The sequence below is a fragment of the Aotus nancymaae genome, unplaced genomic scaffold (assembly GCF_030222135.1).
Source record: "Aotus nancymaae isolate 86718 unplaced genomic scaffold, 86718_ANA_hifiasm-v0.15.2.pri h1tg000010l, whole genome shotgun sequence".
In the NCBI taxonomy this organism is placed as follows: Eukaryota; Metazoa; Chordata; class Mammalia; order Primates; family Aotidae; genus Aotus; species Aotus nancymaae.
Window position 1 is genome coordinate 31,804,099 of NW_026988421.1, and position 21,132 is coordinate 31,825,230.

The following is a 21,132-nucleotide window of genomic DNA, read 5'->3' on the forward strand; positions in this document are numbered from 1 at the left end:
TCGTTTTTGATGGCTGCATAATATTCCATGGTGTATATGTGCCACATTTTCCTTGTCCAGTCTATCATCGATGGACATTTGGGTTGGTTCCAGGTCTTTGCTATTGTAAACCGTGCTGCAACAAACATTCGTGTGCATGTGTCCTTATAGTAGAACGATTTATAATCCTTTGGATTATATACCCAGTAATGGGATTGCTGGATCAAATGGAATTTCTATTTCTAGGTCCTTGAGGAATTACCACACTGTCTTCCACAATGGTTGAACTAATTTACACTCCCACCAACAGTGTAAAAGTGTTCCTATTTCTCCACATCCTCTCCAGCATCTGTTGTCTCCAGATTTTTTAATGATCACCATTCTAACTGGCGTGAGATGGTATCTCAATGTAGTTTTGATTTGCATTTCTCTAATGACCAGTGATGATGAGCATATTTTCATATGTTTGTTGGCCTCATGTATGTCTTCTTTTGTACAGTATCTGTTCATATCCTTCGCCCACTTTTGAATGGGCTTGTTTGTTTCTTTCTTGTAAATCTGTTTTAGTTCGTTGTAAATTCTGGATATCAGCCCTTTATCATATGGGTAAGCTGCAAAATTTTTTTCCCATTCTGTTGGTTGCTGATTCACTCTAATGACTGTTTCTTTTGCCGTGCAGAAGCTGTGGAGTTTGATTAGGTCCCATTTGTCTATTTTGGCTTTTGTTGCCAGTGCTTTTGGTGTTTTGGTCATAAAGTCCTTGCCTACACCTATGTCCTGAATGGTTTTGCCTAGATTTTCATCTAGGGTTTTTATGGTGTTAGGTCTTATGTTTAAGTCTTTAATCCATCTGGAGTTAATTTTAGTGTAAGGTGTCAGGAAGGGGTCCGGTTTCTGCTTTCTGCATATGGCTAGCCAGTTTTCCCAACACCATTTATTAAACAGGGAATCCTTTCCCCATTGCTTGTTTTTGTCAGGTTTGTCAAAGATCGGATGGTTGTAGATATGTTGTGTTGCCTCCGACGCCTCTGTTCTGTTCCATTGGTCTGTATCTCTGTTTTGGTACCAGTACCATTCTGTTTTGATTACTGTAGCCTTGTAGTATAGTTTGATGTCCGGTAGTGTGATACCTCCCACTTTGTTCTTTTTGCTTAGAATTGACTTGGCTATGCGGGCTCTCTTTTGGTTCCATATGAAGTTTAAGGTGGTTTTTTCCAGTTCTGTGAAGAAGGTCATTGGTAGCTTGATGGGGATAGCATTGAATCTGTAAATTACTTTGGGCAGTATGGCCATTTTCATGATATTGATTCTTCCTAACCATGAACATGGAATGTTTCTCCATCTGTTTGTGTCCTCTCTTATTTCGTTGAGCAGTGGTTTGTAGTTCTCCTTGAAGAGGTCCTTTACATTCCTTGTTAGTTGTATTCGTACGTATTTTATTCTCCTTGTAGCAATTGTGAATGGCAGTTCGTTCTTGATTTGGCTCTCTTTAAGTCTGTTATTGGTTTATAGAAATGCTTCTGATTTTTGCACATTGATTTTGTATCCTGAGACTTTGCTGAAGTTGCTTATCAGTTTCAGGAGATTTTAGGCTGAGGTGATAGGGTCTTCTAGATATGCAATCATGTCGTCTGCAAATAGAGACAATTTGACTTCCTCCTTTCCTAATTGAATACCCTTTATTTCTTTTTCTTGCCTGATTGCTCTGGCTAGAACTTCCAGTACTATATTGAATAGGAGTGGTGAGAGAGGGCATCCTTGTCTAGTGCCCTATTTCAAAGGGAATGCTTCCAGTTTTTACCCATTCTGTATGATATTGGCTGTTGGTTTGTTGTAAATAGCTTTTATTATTTTGAGATACATTCTGTCAATACCTAGTTTATTGAGGGTTTTTAGCATAAAGGGCTGTTGAATTTTGCCAAAGGCCTTCTCTGCATCAATTGAGATAATCATGTGGTTTTTGTCTTTAGTTCTGTTTATGTGGTGAATTACGTTTATAGACTTGTGTATGTTGAACCAGCCTTGCATCCCCAGGATGAATCCTACTTCATCATGGTGGATAAGCTTTTTGATGTGCTGTTGCAATTGGCTTGCCAGCATTTTATTGAAGATTTTTGCATCTATTTTCATCATGGATATTGGCCTGTAATTTTCTTTTCTTGTTGAGTCTCTGCTGGGTTTTGGTATCAGGATGATGTTGGTCTCATAAAATGATTTGGGAAGGATTCCCTCTTTTTGGATTATTTGGAATAGTTTCAGAAGGAATGGTACCAGCTCCTCTTTGTATGTCTGGTAGAATTCGGCTGTGAACCCATCTGGACCTGGGCTTTTTGTGGGTGGTAGGCTCTTGATTGCTGCCTCGACTTCAGACCTTGTTATTGGTCTATTCAGGGTTTTGACTTCTTCCTGGTTTAGGCTTGGGAGGAGGCAAGTGTCCAGGAATTTATCCATTTCTCCAGGTTTTCTAGTTTATGTGCATAGAGTTGTTTGTAATAATCTCTGATGATGGTTTGAATTTCTGTGGAATCTGTGGTGATATCCCCTTTATCATTTTTTATTGCATCTATTTGGTTATTCTCTCTTTTCTTTTTTATTAATCTGGCTAGTGGTCTGTCTATTTTGTTGATCTTTTCAAAAAACCAGCTCCTGGATTTATTGATTTTTTTGAAGGGTTTTTTGTGTCTCTATCTCCTTCAGTTCTGCTCTGATCTTAGTTATTTCTTGTCTTCTGCTAGGTTTTGAGTTTTTTGATCTTGCTCCTCTAGCTCTTTCAATTTTGATGATAGGGTGTCAATTTTAGATCTCTCCTTGCTCCTCATGTGGGCATTTTTTGTTATATATTTTCCTCTAGAGACTGCTTTAAATGTGTCCCAGAGATTCTGGTATGTGGTGTCTTCGTTCTCGTTCGTTTTGAAGAGCATCTTTATTTCTGCCTTCATTTCAGTGTTTATCCAGTCAACATTCAAGAGAAAGTTGTTCAGTTTCCATGAAGTTGTGCAGTTCTGGGTTGGTTTCTGAATTCTGAGTTCTAACTTGATTGCACCGTGGTCTGAGAGACTGTTTGTTATGGTTTCCGTTCTTTTGCATTTGCTGGGGAGTGATTACTTCCAATTATGTGGTCAATTTTAGAGTAGGTGTGATGTGGTGCTGAAAAGAATGTATATTTTGTGGATTTGGGGTGGAGAGTTCTGTAAATGTCTATTAGGTTTGCTTGTTCCAGGTCTGAGTTCAAGTCCTGAATATCCTTGTTAATTTTCTGTCTCGTTGATCTGTCTAATATTAACAATGGTGTGTTAAAGTCTCCCATTATTATTGTGTGGGAGTCTAAGTCTCTTTGTAAGTCTTTAAGAACTTGCCTTATGTATCTGGGTGTTCCTGTATTAGGTGCATATATATTTAGGATCGCTAGCTCTTCTTGTTGCATTGATCCTTTTACCATTATGTAATGTCCTTCTTTGTCTCTTTTGATCTTTGTTGCTTTAAAGTCTATTTTATCAGAGATGAGAATTGCAACTCCTGCTTTTTTTTGCTCTCCATTTGCTTGGTAAATCTTCCTCCATCCCTTTATTTTGAGCCTTTGTGTATCCTTGCATTTGAGATGGGTTTCCTGGATACAGCACACTGATGAGTTTTGGCTTTTTATCCAATTTGCCAGTCTGTGTCTTTTGATTGGGGCATTTAGTCCATTTACATTTAGGGTTAATATTGTTACGTGTGAATTTGATACTGCCATTTTGATGCTAGCCGGCTGTTTTGCCCGTTAGTGGATGCAGATCTCCTGAAAAGGCACTACACATAGAAAAGAACAACCAGTACCAGCCACTCCAAAAACATACCAAATGGTAAAGAGCATCAGCACAATGAAGAATCTGTTTTGTTTTTAAAGTGTCAACTCCTAGGGAAACTAAGAAATAATCTGTCATTGATATCTTAGTGTGAATTTATTGACCCTCATCCACAATTTTGTAATAGAAAACTGAGATTTGCTTTATTAAAGAAGTGGCTTTTCTTGGATCTTGAATTTAAAAAAAAAAATCTGGTGCTTTTCTCATTACTATTTTGTTTCTTTTATTCCTTTTATTGCCATAGAGCTTCAATAAGTAAGCTGAATGTACCAGAATCTATTCCTTGTTCTCTATCTACTCATTCTTTTAAGTTCTCATCACATCCTAAATCTAATTTCTAACCTCACTGTTTAATTAATCTAATAGCTTTTTTTCCTCAGTCCTTTTCCTCCTCAGTTTGTCATGAGCACCTACTGTTATGGAACAGCACCTCCTTGCAACTCTCTTCTTTTTTAAGTCTGCATATCTGCATATCTCTGTTCTTCTTCTCTGCTTTTTTTTTATTATTATTATTTTTGGTCCTTCTCCATGAGCCTTTATGTGAACATTTCTTAAGCTTTTCTCTTCAGCCATCTTTCTATGTTTTGCCCTTCAGAAGTCTCAAGAACTTTCACAGCATCAGCTATCAACACTGAGTGACTCCCAAGCCTGTATGTACACATTTACATCTCTCTCAAGTGCTAGCTCCTCTTCAACTACCTACTACCCAATGCTTCTTAGAATTACACGCCTGTGAACTGTCAATGCACCCTGACTAGAAGACAGAGGGATTGGCCCCATCTGGTGGAGGGAGTAGAAAGTCATCTTTAATTATCACTTGCTTTGATGGAACCTGAGCAAATATTCTAAGGGAGATTGCATGTGTTGAGTATGTACTAAATTATCTATATTCAAATATGTATACTTTTCTAATAAACCGTAGAACTTATATATCTTAGGTTAGCAATAATAATTTTTTTTGAGATAGATTTTCACTCTTGTCACCCAGGCTGGAGTTCAATGGTGTGATCTTGGCTCACTGCAACCTTTGCCTACTGGGTTCAAGTGATTCTCCTGCCTCAGCCTCCCAAGTAGAATAGCTGGGATTACAGGCATGTGCCACTCACTACGCCCAGCTATTTTTATTAGAGATGGATTTCACCATGTTGGTCAGGATGGCCTCTAACTCATGACCTCAGGTGATTCACCCCCCTCCACCTGGCAATAATCATTTTAAACAGATCTCTCTTTGGCCCCTTTCTATATCTTATAGACCACTTTTATGCAACAAAAAGGATTTGGGTCTTGAGAACTCTTTGGCATGATATTAAGGTAGGAAATTGCTATGTGTTAGATGCTATATAAGCATATAAGATATCCTTATAGGATATAAGATACAGTACCAGACTTAAGAAACTTCACAGTTTAACAGGGAAAACAAGCCATTCATGCTGGAGAAGTGAATAAATGAAGAAGTAAATCCCAAGTTAATACCATGTGACAGGGCAGTGAGGTACCAAAAAATGGTATAGCTCATGAATTTAGAGAAAGCTGAAGTCACTTTTGGGAGGTTGGTGTATTCAGGAATGGCGTTATGGAAGAGGCAGGACTTAAACTTATTCCTGAAGAAGTATTTCTCAAACTTTTAGCATTCTAGTTCCCAATTTTTGACATGTGAGCAAACTGTCTATACTGTTTCTCCCATACTGTTCTTTATGTTGACACACTTTTTGTAAATAAATTTTGCCTTGCCTTAAACCATCAAATCCATGAAATCACAGGTTTGATATGCTTTTGTGTTTGATGTGTGTTTGTGTTTCTAATACATATGAAACATATACATAAATACTCATTATATGGAAATAATTAATTTTAGAAAAAGACCACTTAACTGGAATCAATCTATCCAAAAGGAATATCAGTCATTCATATTAAATTTTGATGCAAATATTTGATTTGGATTTTAGTATATAAGTGAACCAGAAATTATGAAAATGAGTAGTTTTACTTCATTTTAATAGATTATAAGATGTCATTGCAACTATGGATGAACAAAATATTGTTTAATTGAAAATTGAGTACTTTTCCTGATAATATAACTTTCATGGCACAAATATTAGAGGACTTAAAAATGGACTTCTGTTGATCTTATAATATTCAGATTATTTTTGGAGTAACCTATAATAATAATTCTTATCTCAGGGAACCTCTGGATAAAAGTTATTATATCTAAAGCTCATAGTATATATTATTTAGTTGTAGATATATCATTATCCAGTATTGCCAATGCCCTTTTAAATAGAGTCAAATTTTCCATAGAATCTGTTTAGTTTGGCCAATTTCTTAGCCTATTCTTTTGCATAGTTTCCCCGTCCCCACAAAGAATACCAATTCTAATGGTATAGATAAAAGAAACTTCAGTTTTTCTTTTGTATCTTATCCAAGTGGGCCTCAAAGTCTTAACACAAATTTCTATTGTATCAATACTACTGAGGTACAGTAAGTGCAAGTCCTATTTAAAACTAAAAATGACTTTTTAGACAACTATTCTTGAAAAGAAAAAAAGAATAGCTAATCTTTCTTGAAATTAATTTCATTGTTCCCTTTTCATAAATTTGAAAATCTTAGGTCAAACATAATTTGTTTTTGTAAAGTAACTAGTTTAAGCCACAATGGTATAAAATTTTTCTAAAGGTAGGTTTGTTAGGTTTAATTTAAGTGAAGGTTATTAATTTACTTAACATTATTTTGAGTATAAAAATATATTTATGTTGAATGGTAAAGCATCTAAAACTATACGTCAAAGCAATATGAATAAAATCATAGCCCATAAAACAATTTTATGTGAGACTTTGAAAAAAATTATTATTTTACCTAATGGCATTTAGATAGTTATAAAATTATTATATACTGGTTTCATGATCACTTTGCTAAGCCTATAAATACATTTTAATTTTAATTTTAATTGTTGTTGTTATTTGGGAACCAAAAAAAATTAAATCTATTTCTTGAATGTGAAATTTATTCCCTTTGTTGTTGTTGCCAAATTACTCAATTCTGGGTAGAGTATGAGATAAGTTGACATGGATTTTATTTCCAACTGGAATGAGACAATTTCTGTCCTTGTTCTTCGCACTTCTAAGAAATACGTTCTTATATATGTAAGAAGATGAAAATGACAGTCTCCCTATATCCTGCTTCAAAAACTGAGAAAAGATTCAACTCAATGATCATGGTTCTACTTTAAAGTACTAAAAGATCTATAATAAAATTGCTAATGAGGCAACTTGGACACCTTGCATGATCTCTTGCAGAACCTCTGGTGATTTCTTGTGGAACCCTAGTGTTCCACAGAGCCCCATTTGAGAAACTCTACATTAGGTTCAGTGAATTCTAGGATAATGTAAACTCTTCTACATAGTTATTAATCTGAGAAGCTTTTTAAAACTATGTACTACCTGAAGTCATGTTATCCATATCTTGGGAAACATTGTGTAAAAGGGCAAGTAAAATATGGATATGTTTTAAAAAAGGAATAAAGGAGGTCTAGGCATGGTTGCTCACGCCTGTAGTCTCAGCACTTTGGGAGGGCAAGGAGGGCGGATCACAAGGTCAGGAGATCAAGACCATCTTGGCCAACGTAGTGAAACCCCATCTCTACTAAAAATACGAAAAACTAGCTAGGCATGGTGGCACATGCTTATAATCCCAGCTACTCAGAAGGCTGAGGCAGGAGAATCACTTGAACCCGGGAGGTGGAGGCTGCAGTGAGCCGAGAGTCCACCACTGCACTCTAGCAAGCCTGGGTGACAGAGCGAGACTCTGTCTCAAAAAATAAAAAGGAATAAGGGCATGACAAATAAGGAGAATAATTAGAGCAAAGGTCAATAGGGTAAGGAGTTCTCTAACCAATAAACTGGTTGACATCAACAAAGAACTCATTGAGAGAAACAGTGAAGCATAAAGTTGATGGGACAATTATGGTGGGTGTGTTGTAGACGCCTTGAATGAAGGAAGAAAATGGTCTTGAAAATCCACTAGGGTTTTGAGGATTGAGTGTAACTGGCTAAGAGCGACTGGAGGGAGATGAATTAGCAGGATGGAAGAATCTAGAAGTAGACAGGCAAGTACAGAGATGGTAATAATTTATGCAGGTGTAAATAACAGCCAGAAAAATAATGGTGGCAATAGAAATGAAGGAATGGGATAAATAGGAGACACATGGTGATAGAGTTGATGGTTATCTGGGATCAACCTGATAATGAACATATTTCTAGTAATGGTCATAGTATTTCCATTGTCAGAAATATTAGAAATCTGGACTTGAACATTTTTGGAAATCGTATTAGGCTCATCTATTTTCCAGGATTTACCAGCCAGTCATCCTTCCAGGCCTTGTACCCTGACTGTTATTCCTATTATGTCCTGTAGGAATATGGGCCTAGCAGTGCCATATTGTCTGACTTTTCAAGAAAAATTAAGAAATTCAGCTACTTTGTGAAATCTTCCTATTTTTAAACACCAATAATTCAACTTTTTGTTAAATAAAACATATGGCAGACTAGATCTGGTTTCCAATTTGCAACCTCTGTCTGGAATTCTGTCTGCTGCTTTCTAAAGTCACCTTGAAATGTACCCCAGACCAAAAGGTAATAGTCTCTTTTAGAATCCTGTCTGTGTTATTCCTTATTAGTGGGAAGCTCATAGAAAGGCTTTTTATATTAGCTATTTTCCTTTTGTTGGAATGTTGATTTGAAAGTTACAGGCCTTTCTCTGCTTCTTCCCAGCCAGGTCTCTAGACAAACTTTATAACTTTGCTGATTGCTCTGGACTCCACCTGATATTTGCTCTAAATGCACTGCGTCGTAATCCCAATAACTCCTGGAACAGTTCTAGTGCCCTGAGTCTGTTGAAGTACAGCGCCAGCAAAAAGTACAACATTTCTTGGGAACTGGGTAATGGTAAGTAAGGATGTTACTTTCTCTGAATTGACAAAATAAAGGGGAAAAATCAGTCAGCTTGTGATACAGTCTCAGTCAGATCATCTCTAGGACCCTGGCCCAGAAAACATTTGTGATGTTTGACCACTGAGTGGACTATCCAACTGGTAAGTGACCAAACAGTAGATTTAGTGAATACACATCATTTGCATTTATAGTTATCTCTAGTTATCTCATTCCAAATATGGGGAAAATTCCACAAAATGGGAAATAAATCGTGATTTATGACTAACAAATTGATTTTACAACCTGTTTGCCCAGCCTGAGCTGCCTTTTACAATATGTGCTCTGTGGAACATTGGTCCTACAAGATGATCCTTATAAAATAATAACTCGAAAGAGCTTTGGTCAAATATATTTGAGGACCTTTATGCAGTATAAACCTCCTGAAGGTTCACAGTGCACATTAGTATGCAAAAGGCTATAAGAAGTCTTGTTGCAAATAAATCTGTTTGACATTTTTAAACCCAGCATTTCTTAAACAATTTAACCTAGGCTAGTTTCAGGGGTGCGCAGCCTGTGCAGTCACACGGGGCCCATGCTTAGAAGAGACCAATTCTTGGCTAGGCAGAGTGGCTCATGCCTGTAGTCCCAGCACTTTGGGAAGTTGAGGTGGGTGTATCACCTAAGGTCAGGAGTTCGAGACCAGCCTGGCCAACATGGTGAAACTCCATCTCTACTAAAAATACAAAAATTAGCTGGGCTTGGTGGCATACCCCTATAATCCCAGCTACTTGGGAGGCTGAGGCAGGAGAATTGCTTGAACCTGGGAGGCAGAAGAGACCCATTCTTGGTTTCATTCTTTGCGGCCACCATCTTGAAATTCTTAATAATTTTTTAACAAAGGGACTCACACTTTCATTTTTCACGGGGCCCTACAAATTATGTAGCCAGTCCTGTTTAATCATTAAGGAGTGTGTGTGTGTGTGTGTGTGTGTGTGTGTGTGTGTAGCACAAGTTATTCATTCCATGGAACACTATTCCATGAAACACAATTTGAAGAAGTATTTCCTAAATCATGCTGTTTTCTCAATGATATATATTTATGTGTGACATATATGTTATTCTGTAGATGTCATGATTCTGTAATATTGAGTCAATATGGATTATAGTTAAAACTATAGATCGTATAGATATGAAAATTTGTGATTCTCAAAATACTTTTGGTATACTTTAGAACAAAACAGTTGAATCAAACAAACCAGGAAATCTCTTAAAACTACTGATACAAATTGATTCCAGCATTTTCACTGACAGTCTTATGTGTCTCTAGCTAACTCACATTTGTTTGGAGCACTACATGTGTGAGTATTTATGTGCACATGTGTATTTATTGCAAACTGGAATTTGGGTTTCTCAAAATAAGATAGCAAGGGAAGACAAGAATAAATGTCCAACTTACCAGTAGCCACTAACTGGAATGTAGCTCTCAGTTTCTTTTCTCTTTCTCTGATTTTCTCTTTACCCGTGGAAATTTGGGGATAGTTAATGACCAAATGAAGACCTGTTTAGTTGAACTGAGGATTCCATGACTCTAGGAGTCTCAACTAGGGTAGCCTGAGGTTTTACATGTTCCAGACTAGCCTGAGTATCATACGTTGACAACAAAAGGAGGAATGATATGATTAACTTTAAAGGTAGGCAAAATTATCACATTGTAATTAAAGTATTTTACTCATCCCTTTCCATCCCATCTTCTATTTGTACTTTTTGACATTTTTGGTATTTTATGTTGTCTACTCATAACCACCCATCTAACCTTACCCTGCTCAAATATTAGATTCTGCCCAACTTAGCTTTATTCTCCAAACACGGCAAAATATTCTTCAAACAGGGCATGATACGTGCCATGAGAGACCAATTAGGCATAATGATTAAAAGAGGTGAATATTAGACACTAAAGAATGGTAGGGCTTTTGTTGAACTTGAGAATACATGCCCAAAAGCTTTGTTTAGTTTTCTTATAAAAGTATTGTGCTGCCTGCATAAAATTGGTTTGTAAAAAATCTCAACTAATAATAGATAAACCCGCAGCAATTAAAACTTACCTACAAGTGATTGATGGGAGTAATTATTCTAGGGTTTTTGGCATCTCTGAGTATGCAAACTTGTTAAACTAAGGGGGTGGGTTGGAGGAGAGAATATATACATCTTTCTGTATGCATCTATTCCAGACAAGTAAGAACTTGCCCCTCCCATCAGCCTCCTTCCTTCAGACTTTGTTATATAGTTCAGAAAGGGAACTAATTACATTTTTTAAATGTTATTTAGACACCTTAGCCACACATCATTTGGTTCCCATCATCATCTTTTCAAGTGCCTCCTCAGGGCTTAACAACAACAAATAATTATTTATGACGAGGAGAAAAGGCACTGTCATTGATAATAAAATAGGAATATAGATAGAAATAGATAGGAAAAGGACCAAAAAAAATTCAGTGAAGTGAAAAATAGCCAGTAATGTGTGAGTATTTCTGTAGGTCATTTTGAATCTCTAGTCAGAAAGTCTAGAGTTACTGTTTTCCCCTTAAAGTGCATTTTATTTTTTATGTAACCATAATAAATGATTAATAATAAATAATAGTAAATGATTAATTATAAATAATAAATAATCATTTATTAGGGTTACATTTTAGAGTTTAAAGGATACATTTTAGAGTTTGAAGATTTGCTTTGCTGTTTCTTTAATTCATTTTATAACTACTGATAGTTTTTCTTGTACTAGAATCATCTTTCAAGATAATCAGTGTATGATATTCTGTTCAAAACTATTCTGTGTTGTAGATTCAGCCTCTTCCCCCTCAAAATGTAAGCAAGTAAAAGCTACTGTAATTAATTACTGAATCAATATTACATATTCATACCTATACCTGACCTATATACATTCACATATTATTCTCTTAGGAGAATTAGTTACATGACTCAGTTCTCTGGAGCCTGTCTACTAAATGATTTTATGAAATCAAGTTTCTGACCTTAGAAAGTCAGCGATAATGATTCTTATGATTCTGGCAGCACAGCTCGATTCATGCATTCCCTCAATATTTATTAAGATTTTGGTCTGTATTTAGGTGGACACATATATGATGTATATATACATTTTTTTCTTTTTTTTTACATGTGCAGAACATGCAAGTTTGTTACATAGGTATACATGTACCATGGTGGTTTGCTGTACCCATCAGAGAAGAAAGGAATAATGAATATTTTTAACTGCATTTTACAGTTATCCATGTAATTACCTTTTCTTATACCTTTTATTTCTTTGTGTGATTTTGAGTTACCATTTGGTATCATTTTATTTCAATCTGAGTGACTTCCTTTTTTATTCCCTATAAGGCTTACAAGATTTTGTTGCTCACAACAAAATCTCTTCTCTCTGTTTTTCTCAGAATGTTTAGCTTTGCAGGATAGTTTGTTGCATATGGAATTCTTGGTTATCAATTTTGTTTTCTTTCAGCATTTTGAATGTATTATCCTACCATCTTCTGGCCTCCAGATTTTTCTGAATAAAAACTCAGCTGTTAATCTCATTCTGTTCTCCTGTATGAGATTAGTCATTTCAGTTCAAGAATTTTCTTTGACTATTTTCTTTATGCATATGTATACTCTTTAGTCTTTTTTTTTTTTTTTTTTTTTTTTTTTTTGGAGAGTCTCACTCTATCACTTAGGCTGGAGTACAGTGGTGCAATCTTGGCTCACTGCAACCTCCACCTCCCGGATTCAAGGAATTCTCCTGCCTTAGCCTCCCAAGTAGCTGGGATTATGGACCCATATCACCATTCCCGGCTAATTTTTGTATTTTTCATAGAGACAAGGCTTCACTGTGTTGGCCAGGCTGGTCTTAATTCTGAATTCTGACTCTCCATCCCAAAGGTCATGGACAAACTTCTATAAATCTGCTTCCCTTGGGTCATGTAGCTACTGATGTCTCTTAAATTTTCTATTTCTTATTCATCTTTTAATTGTTAAGACCATTCTCCTGGGGGTTCCACTTGTGTCAACACATCTTAATGATGAGCTGAGGATTGATCAGAGGTTTTACTTAATTCCCTTGAGCCAGTAAGCCTTCAACCTTTTGCCAGTGGATCTCTATGTTGGTTGTGAAACACAAGAAAATATAGGCCTTTTACAAGTCTAACTGGGATTTTACTTTCAGTCATGCCTTTTTATGTTTCCTTTATAAGTGTCCTAGGTTTCAAACTTATCTGGGAACATGTGGATAGCTAGGGCCCTCTGTAGTCCCTCCCAAGCATATTTAGCCTTCTAGATTACAAGGGGTATGTATGAGACTATCAAGGTTCACTGTGGCTGCCTTATGCCCCAAATCTTCCTACTATATTTCTTGCAAGTCTACAAGTATATTTCTTGTACCTACCAATATCATAGTCTCAAGCAGCTGAGATGTTAGCCTTTCCTGTGGTATGCACACCATTCCAAATCAAATTAGCCTCCTCCCGCTGTGGAGCTGCTGGTTTTGGGGAATTTTTCTCCCCTTTAGGAACTACCAAGATAATGGAAGCTGGAAAAGGAGGCTTTGCTCAAAATTATTTCAATTAGCTAGTTTATTATTGAACATTAATATGTTTTCCAACTTTTTGGCAGTGAACATTTTTATGAAGATTTCACTTCTTACCATGTGTATTAGTTTTCTAGGCCTGCCATAACAAATTATCACAAACTTAGTGGCTTAAAACAACAAAAATTTCTTCTCTATAGTTTAAGAGGCCAGAAGTCTGAAATCAGAGCCTCAACAGGATTGGTTTCTTCTGAGGTTTTGAGAGAGGATCTATTCCACGCTTCTTTCCTAGATTCTGGTGGCTGTAAGCAATGCTTAACCTAGCAATATCTCTCCAATCTTTGTTGTCACATGGCATTCTTCTCTCTGTGTCTGTGTATCTGAACTTGCTTTTCCTTTTTCTTATAAAGATGGTAGTCATTGGATTTAGGGCTCACTGTTATCTAGTATGACGTTATCATAACTAGTTCCATCTTCAAAGATCCTGTTTCCATACGAGGTCACATTCTGAGGTTCTGGTAGACACAAATTTGGGGGGACATTATTCAATTCAGTCTACCATTCATTATGAAGTGTCATCTGAAAATCTGTATGGTCTCTGGTGTTGAGCAGGTTATCTTTTTGTGAAAATTAGTTTGAAAATAAATGGAACAGCAAGCTAACTTGACTTTTAACTTTTTTGTTTGAGTGGTTCTTCAAGTTAAAATAATTCACATCCACTTTTTGATTTCTTTTTTCACACTATTAAGAAAAAGGCAGAGAGATCTGTGGACAGGAAAGTGTCGGCAGAGCCTTACCCTTTTCAACTCTGACTTACATGTCTGCTTTTAATCTAGAGCCAAATAACTATCGGACCATGCGTGGCCGGGCAGTAAATGGCAGCCAGTTGGGAAAGGACTACATCCAGCTGAAGAGCCTGTTGCAACCTATCCGGATTTACTCCAGAGCCAGCTTATATGGCCCTAATATTGGGCGACCCAGGAAGAATGTCATTGCCCTCCTAGATGGGTAGGTCAGATTATTATTTCGCTTTTCTTATGACATTTTTAATTTAATGCATTAATGTATTTGCATTTCTCCTGGTTATTTATTTATTTTTTTTTTGGTCTTAAGAAAAAAATGAGAGACTGTTTCCATAGTGGCTTCACCCACTCTGACTCAGAGATTCTCCATCTTTCTCATCATTCTAGGCCTTCCGTAGTCAACAAGGGGTGGTTAGATGGGGAAGGGATATCACAGTCTCTAGGATGGGTTGGAAAGGATACATTGTTTGAAAAACCACAATTAATATTATGCATTTTAGGCCAGGTGTGGTGGCTCACACCTGTAATCCCAGCACTTTGGGAGGCTGAGGTGGGCAGATCATGAGGTCAAGGGATCGAGACTCCTGACCAACATGGTGAAACCCTGTCTCTACTAAAATTAGCTGGGTGTGGTGACATGAACCAGTAGTCCCAGCTACTCGAGAGGCTGAGGCGGGAGAATTGCTTGAACGCAGGGGCCAGATGTTGCAGTGAGCCAAGATCATACCACTACACTCCAGCCTGGTGACAGAGCAAGACTCTGTCTCAGAAAAAAAAAAAATGCATTTTATAGCATCATTTTATATTTAAAAAAAAATACTCTATACCAGTGTCCTCTTATAGAAAGTGAAGCTTTACAAAATCTTGGCCAGCAAAGTTGGGTTAAAAAGTTGAGAAACACTACAAATACTTGTAGATTAAAGGTGTTGATAGACCTGTTAGCAGATATTCTAGAGAATTGCTACCACTTTTATTTAGTTTTGACTGAATATGACAATCATTTTAAGCATTGTATGGATGAGGGTCTATGATAAATGCTCTCTGCCTCACTCCTGCTGGTGGAGCCAGGCTCAAACTGATAATTGAGACATTCGTGCACATTGGGCCCAGTTACAAAAAGGCAGAGGAAATATCTCACCATCAATTTGTTGCCCGGAAAGAAGCAGAATTGTGGTCAAATGGAGCCATGGTGGTATGTGGAAGATTGATGAATGTTGAATCCAAGGCCCAAAGTGGAGATGTAACTGGTGCAGCGAGAGTAGGAATAGTGAGGTTGGGAGAGTTAGGAGTTCATCTGGTACATGGTACCCTGTGCACCAAGGCATACTATTTACATGACATCTTTTCATAGGCTAGAATAAGTATGGTGAGTTCTGCAAACTTAAACACAAGTAAGGCATTTTCCAGTGAAGTATCCAGACTAGGTAAGGTTAGGGAAGTGCCATACAGGTATAAATAAAGATACATGAAAAGAGGGAAGTCTATCTCTTGGATGGTCCTTGTGATTCACTCCACCCTTTCCTAGTGATTTAGTCTTGATCTAAGCTTTGAACATAATAGACATTACTGAAGGTTTGAAAAGGTAGAGGATGTACATTGTGACAACATTAACAATCTGAATGAAGAATATATGGACTTAAATGAAATTTAAGGCATTTTTCTTTACACAAGTCCCTGAGCTCTTGCTTACTGAACTCCTATTCTTTCCCCACCCTTCATTATTCTCCCCTTCTCTATCAGGAGCATTTTCTCCTTTTTTTTGTAGAAAAATTTTATTACCTTGGCCCCTACTCACAAATACAGCTCTGGACTTCCCTTTACATATTTTCACTGAACTTTGAAATTACTCTTTGTATGTTTTTGTTAGCAATGTGTGAGTGGAATAGAGATGGAGTGGTTGGTTTCATTTTACCTGTTATAATTAGGGCATAAAGATCATAAGTATAGACTTTCTTTACATTTTTTTAAGAAACATAATCAGCAGAGCTAATAATGAACATTTAAGTCAATATATTCTTTTGAATTATCCTTTTTATTTAATGGCTTGATTAATGTATTTTCATAGGATCCATAATATCCTCTCAGTAAGCATGACCCTATATTAATTATTCTTTCACTCTGTTAATGTTTCCTGAGCAACTACTATGTTCCAGGTATTATATTAAGAACTGGGTTAATAATAAACAAAAACAAATACTTTCTTTGCCCTCATGGATTACTCACTAGGGTAAAGGAGACATAGGTATTAATCAACTACTTTTAAAACTAAGACAATATCAAGGAGAGGTACATGGTACTATAAATGACTATAAGGTCTGGGGTTTGATTGGGTTAGAGAGGTCATGGAAGAGTTCCCTAAAGAAGTGACACATAAGAGGAAGAGATATTTAAGACATAATCTAATGGATGAGTAGGAGTTAATTAGACAAAAGTGGGAAGCAAACAGTATCAGTGTTCTTGGCAGAAAGAAAATGCCCTGTGGATGAACAAAGGGCCAGGCTGGCTAGAGAAAGGTATAGTAAAGAAGTAATTAGGAGTCACGCTACATAGGGGTTTATAGGCATAATGAGGGCTTAGAAATTCTTCTAAGTACATTTGGGAAGAAATGGAACGTTTTTAAACTGGAAGAAAATGATTTCTTATATAAAAAGTATATTATGTCTAGTATGTAAGAGATGGACTGGAGGTAAAGCAGGGAAGTTGGTGATAAGGCTGCTGCATGAGTACAGAGAAAGAAGGATGGGGCCCTGGAGTAGGATGGTAGCATTGTAACATATTGTTAAAAATAGAATTCACAGGACATGATGATATATTGGATAAGTATATGATAATGTGACATATGGATCTGTAGGTAATTGGATAGATGCTATTGTTATTTACTGAGATGGGAAGACTGGGTAATAACTGGTTCTGGGAAGAAAATCATAACTTTGGTTTTCATGTTATGTTTATTATGCTGGAGTCAAAATGGAAACGTCAAGAATATCACTGAATATGAGACAAACAATCAAGGTATCTGCTAGAGATATTAATCTGGGGAATCATTAGCATGAAAATTGAATTTAGGCTGGATCCCAAGATGGCCAAAAAAGAGGCAGCTCTGGAAAGTAGCTCCCAGCAAGAGAGATGTGGAAGATAAGTGGTCTCCACAATTCCAAATGAGGTACCAGGTTCATTTTGTGGGTCTGGTTGGACAGTGGGTATAAACCAAATGGAGCAAGTTGAGGCAAGGTGGGACACTGCCCCACCCAGGAGGTATGTGCAGCCTATCAGAGGACCAGGGGATCTCCCCATCTGGGACTTTGGTTCGGATACAGTGATCCACCCAAGCCCTATACAACCCACAGAACAGGGGATCTTTGCCGGGCTGAAAAGCCTCAGTGAACTGCATCAACAGGGCAGAACAGCAACTTCGGCCGGCACTGGGGCTGTCAGCATAAATCTAGGCAAAAGCACTGGCTGACGCTGAGAAAGCCAAAAAGTTGGTGGGATGGAGCTACCCGCCCCCCAGAAAGAAGGATAACTGAATGCAGGGAAACAGCCCAAATGACAGGGTGATCCTCCTCAGCACCCCACACAAAGCCCAGCAGCCTAAAAAACTCTCACTCCAGAGGTACCCACCCAGAACATCAGTTGGAAAGCGACCAGGAATTATCAAGCTCGGCAGGGGGAAGGGAAGCCACCATTACAGAAGCCAGCATAATTTTCCTGATTAAATAAAAGACGAAGCAGCTCCACTGAATCTGTGGCAGCCCAGCAGCGCCTCTGCAGGCAGACAAAGGAAAGGCCACCTCCCCAAGTAGCTACCTGAAATCAAAACTATGTAAATCCAAGAGATGGGAAGAAACCAGCTCAAGAAGAATGACACCATCAAAAACCAGAATGTCTCTCCCCAACTACGAGATCACAACTCCTCACCAGCAAGGGAACAAAGCAGGAAGGAGAACAAATTTGATGAATTGACAGAAGCGGGCTTCAGAAGGTGGGTGATAACAAACTTCTCTGAGTTAAAGGAACATGTTCTATCCCAGTGTAAAGAAACTAAAAACCTTGAAAAATGGTTAGATGAAATGCTAACTAGAATAATCAGCTTAGAGAAGAACATAAATGACTTGATGGAGCTGAAAAACACAGCACAAGAACTTCATGAATCATACACAAGTTTCAATAGCTGAATAGATCAAGCAGAAGAAAGGATATCAGAGATTGAAGATCAAATCAATGAAATGAAATGAGAAGTCAAGAAAAGAGAACAAAGAGTGAAAAGAAATGAACAAAGCCTTCAAGAAATATGGGATTATGTGAGAAGACCTAATCTATGCCTGATCAGTGTACTGGAAGATGACAAGGAGAATGAATCCAAGCTGGAAAACACTCTTTAGGATATTATCCAGGAGAACTTCCCCAACCTGGCAAGGCAGGCCAACATTCAAATACAGGAAATACAGAGAACACCACAACGATACTCCTCTAGAAGAGCAACACCAAGGCATATACTCATCAGGTTCACTGGGGTTGAAACGAAGGAAAAAATACTAAGGGCAGCCAGAGAGAAAGATTGGGTCACCCACAAAGGGAAGCACATCAGACTCACAGTAGGTCTCTTGGCAGAAGCCCTACAAGCCAAAAGAGAGTGGGGGCCAATATTCAGCATCCTTAAAGAAAAGAACTTTGAAACCAGCATTTCATATCCAGCCACACTAAGCTTCATAAGTAATGGAGAAATGAAATCCTTTATGGACAAGCAATTGCTGATTTTGTCACTACCAGACCTGCCCTACAAGAGCTCCTGAAGGAAGCACTAAACATAGAAAGGAAAAACCAGTACCAGCCACTGCAAAAAAAAAAAAAAAAAAAAGGTAAAGACCAAGAAGGTAATGAAGAAATTATGCCAACCAAAGGGCAAAGCAACCAACCAATAATAAAATGGCAGGATCAAATTGACACATAACAATATTAACATTAAATGTAAATGGACTAAATGCCCAATCAAAAGACACAGACTGGCAAATTGGATAAAAAGCCAAGAACCATCGGTGTGCTGTATTCAGGAGACCTGTCTCACATGCAAAGACACACACAGACTCAAAATAAAGGGATGGAAGAAGATTTACCAAGCAAATGGAGAGCAAAAAAAAGCAGGGGTAGAAATCCTAGTCTCTGATAAAATGGACTTTAAACCAACAAAAATCAAAAGAGACAAAGAAGGGCATTACATAGTGGTAAAAGGATCAATGCAACAAGAAGAGCTAAGTATTCTAAATATATATGCGCCCAGTACAGGAGCACCCAGATACATAAAGCAAGTCCTTAATGACCTACAAAGAGACTTAGACTCCCACACAATAATTGTGGGAGACATTAACACTCCACTGTCAATATTAGACAGATCAATGAGACATAAAACCAACAAGGAAATCCAGGACTTGAATGCAGATCTGAACCAAGCAAACTTAATAGACATTTACAGAACTCTTAACCCCAAATCCACAGAATATATATTCTTCTCAGCACCACATTGCACATACTCTAAAATCAACCACATAATTGGAAGTAAAGCACTCCTCAGCAAATGCAAAAGAATGGAAATCATAACAAAGAGTCCCTCAGACCACAGTGCAATCAAATTAGAACTCGGGATTAAGAAACTAACTCAAAAACCACACAATTTCATGGAAGATGAACAACTGGCTCCTGAATGTAGACTGTATAAACACTGAAATAAAGGCAGAAATAGATGTTCTTTGCAACCAACGAGAATGAAGACACAACATACCAGAATCTCTGGGACACATTTAAAGCAATGTCTAGAGGGAAATTCACAGCAATAAATGCCCACATGAGGAACAAGAAAAGGTCTAAAATCGACATCCTATCATCAAAATTGAAAGAGTTAGAGGAGCAAGATCAAAAAAACTCAAAAGCTAGCAGAAGACAATAAATAACTAAGATCAGAGCAGAACTGAAGGAGACGGAGACACAAAAAAAACCATTCAAAAAATCAATAAATCCAGAAGCTAGTTTTTTGAAAAGAGCAACAAAATAGACCACTAGCCAGACTAATAAAAAAGAAAAGAGAGAATAATCAAATAGATGCAATAAAAAATGATAAAGGGGACATCACCACTGAGTCCAGAGAAATACAAACTACCATCAGAGGTTACTACAAACAACTCTATGCAAATAAACCAGTAAATCTGGAAGAAATGGATAAATTTCTGGACACTTGCACTCTCCCAAGCCTAAACCAGGAAGAAGTTGAATCCCTGAATAGACCGATAACAAGGGCTGAAGTTGAGGCAGCAATTAATAGCCTACCAACAAAAAAAGTCCATGTCCAGATGGGTTTATAGCCGAATTCTACCAGACATACAAAGAGGAACTGGTACCTTTCCTTCTGAAACTATTCCAAACAATACAAAAAGAGGGACTCCTCCCTAACTCATTTTATGAGACCAACATCTTCCTAATACCAAAACCGGACAAAGAAGCAACTAAAAAAGAAAACTTCAGGCCAATATCTATGATGAACATCGATGCAAAAATCTTCAATAAAATACTGGCAAACAGAATGCAACAGCAAATCAAAAAGCTTATTCATCATGATCAAGTAGCCTTCATCCCAGAGATGTAAGGCTGGTTCAACATACACAAGTCTATAAATGTAATCCATCACATAAACAGAACCAAAGACAAAAACCACATGATTACCTCAATAGATGCAGAGAAGGCCTTCGACAAAATTCAACAGCCCTCTATGCTAAAAACTCTCAATAAACTAGGTATCAGTTGTACATATCACAAAATAATAAAAGCTATTTATGACAAACCCACAGCCAATATCACACCGAACGGGCAAAAACTGAAAGCATTCCCTTTGAAATCTGGCACTAGACAAGGATGCCCTCTCTCCCTACTCCTATTCAATATAGTATTGGAAGTCCTAGGGAGAGCAATCAGGCAAGGAAAAGAAATAAAGGGTATTCAATTAGGAAAAGAGGAAGGCA

The 21,132-nt window shown here is 37.4% G+C and overlaps 1 protein-coding gene across 2 annotated transcripts in view; it reads left to right on the forward strand.

The window, feature by feature from the left end:
• HPSE2 (heparanase 2 (inactive)) overlaps positions 1 to 21,132 on the forward strand; it is a 766,947-nt gene that overhangs the window by 465,695 nt on the left and 280,120 nt on the right. For both annotated transcript variants that reach the window (XM_012439611.2, XM_012439610.3), the window contains 2 exons: positions 8,591 to 8,764; positions 14,159 to 14,330. In XM_012439611.2, the coding sequence (XP_012295034.1) occupies positions 8,591 to 8,764; positions 14,159 to 14,330 (346 nt within the window). The remainder of the gene's footprint in view (positions 1 to 8,590; positions 8,765 to 14,158; positions 14,331 to 21,132) is intronic.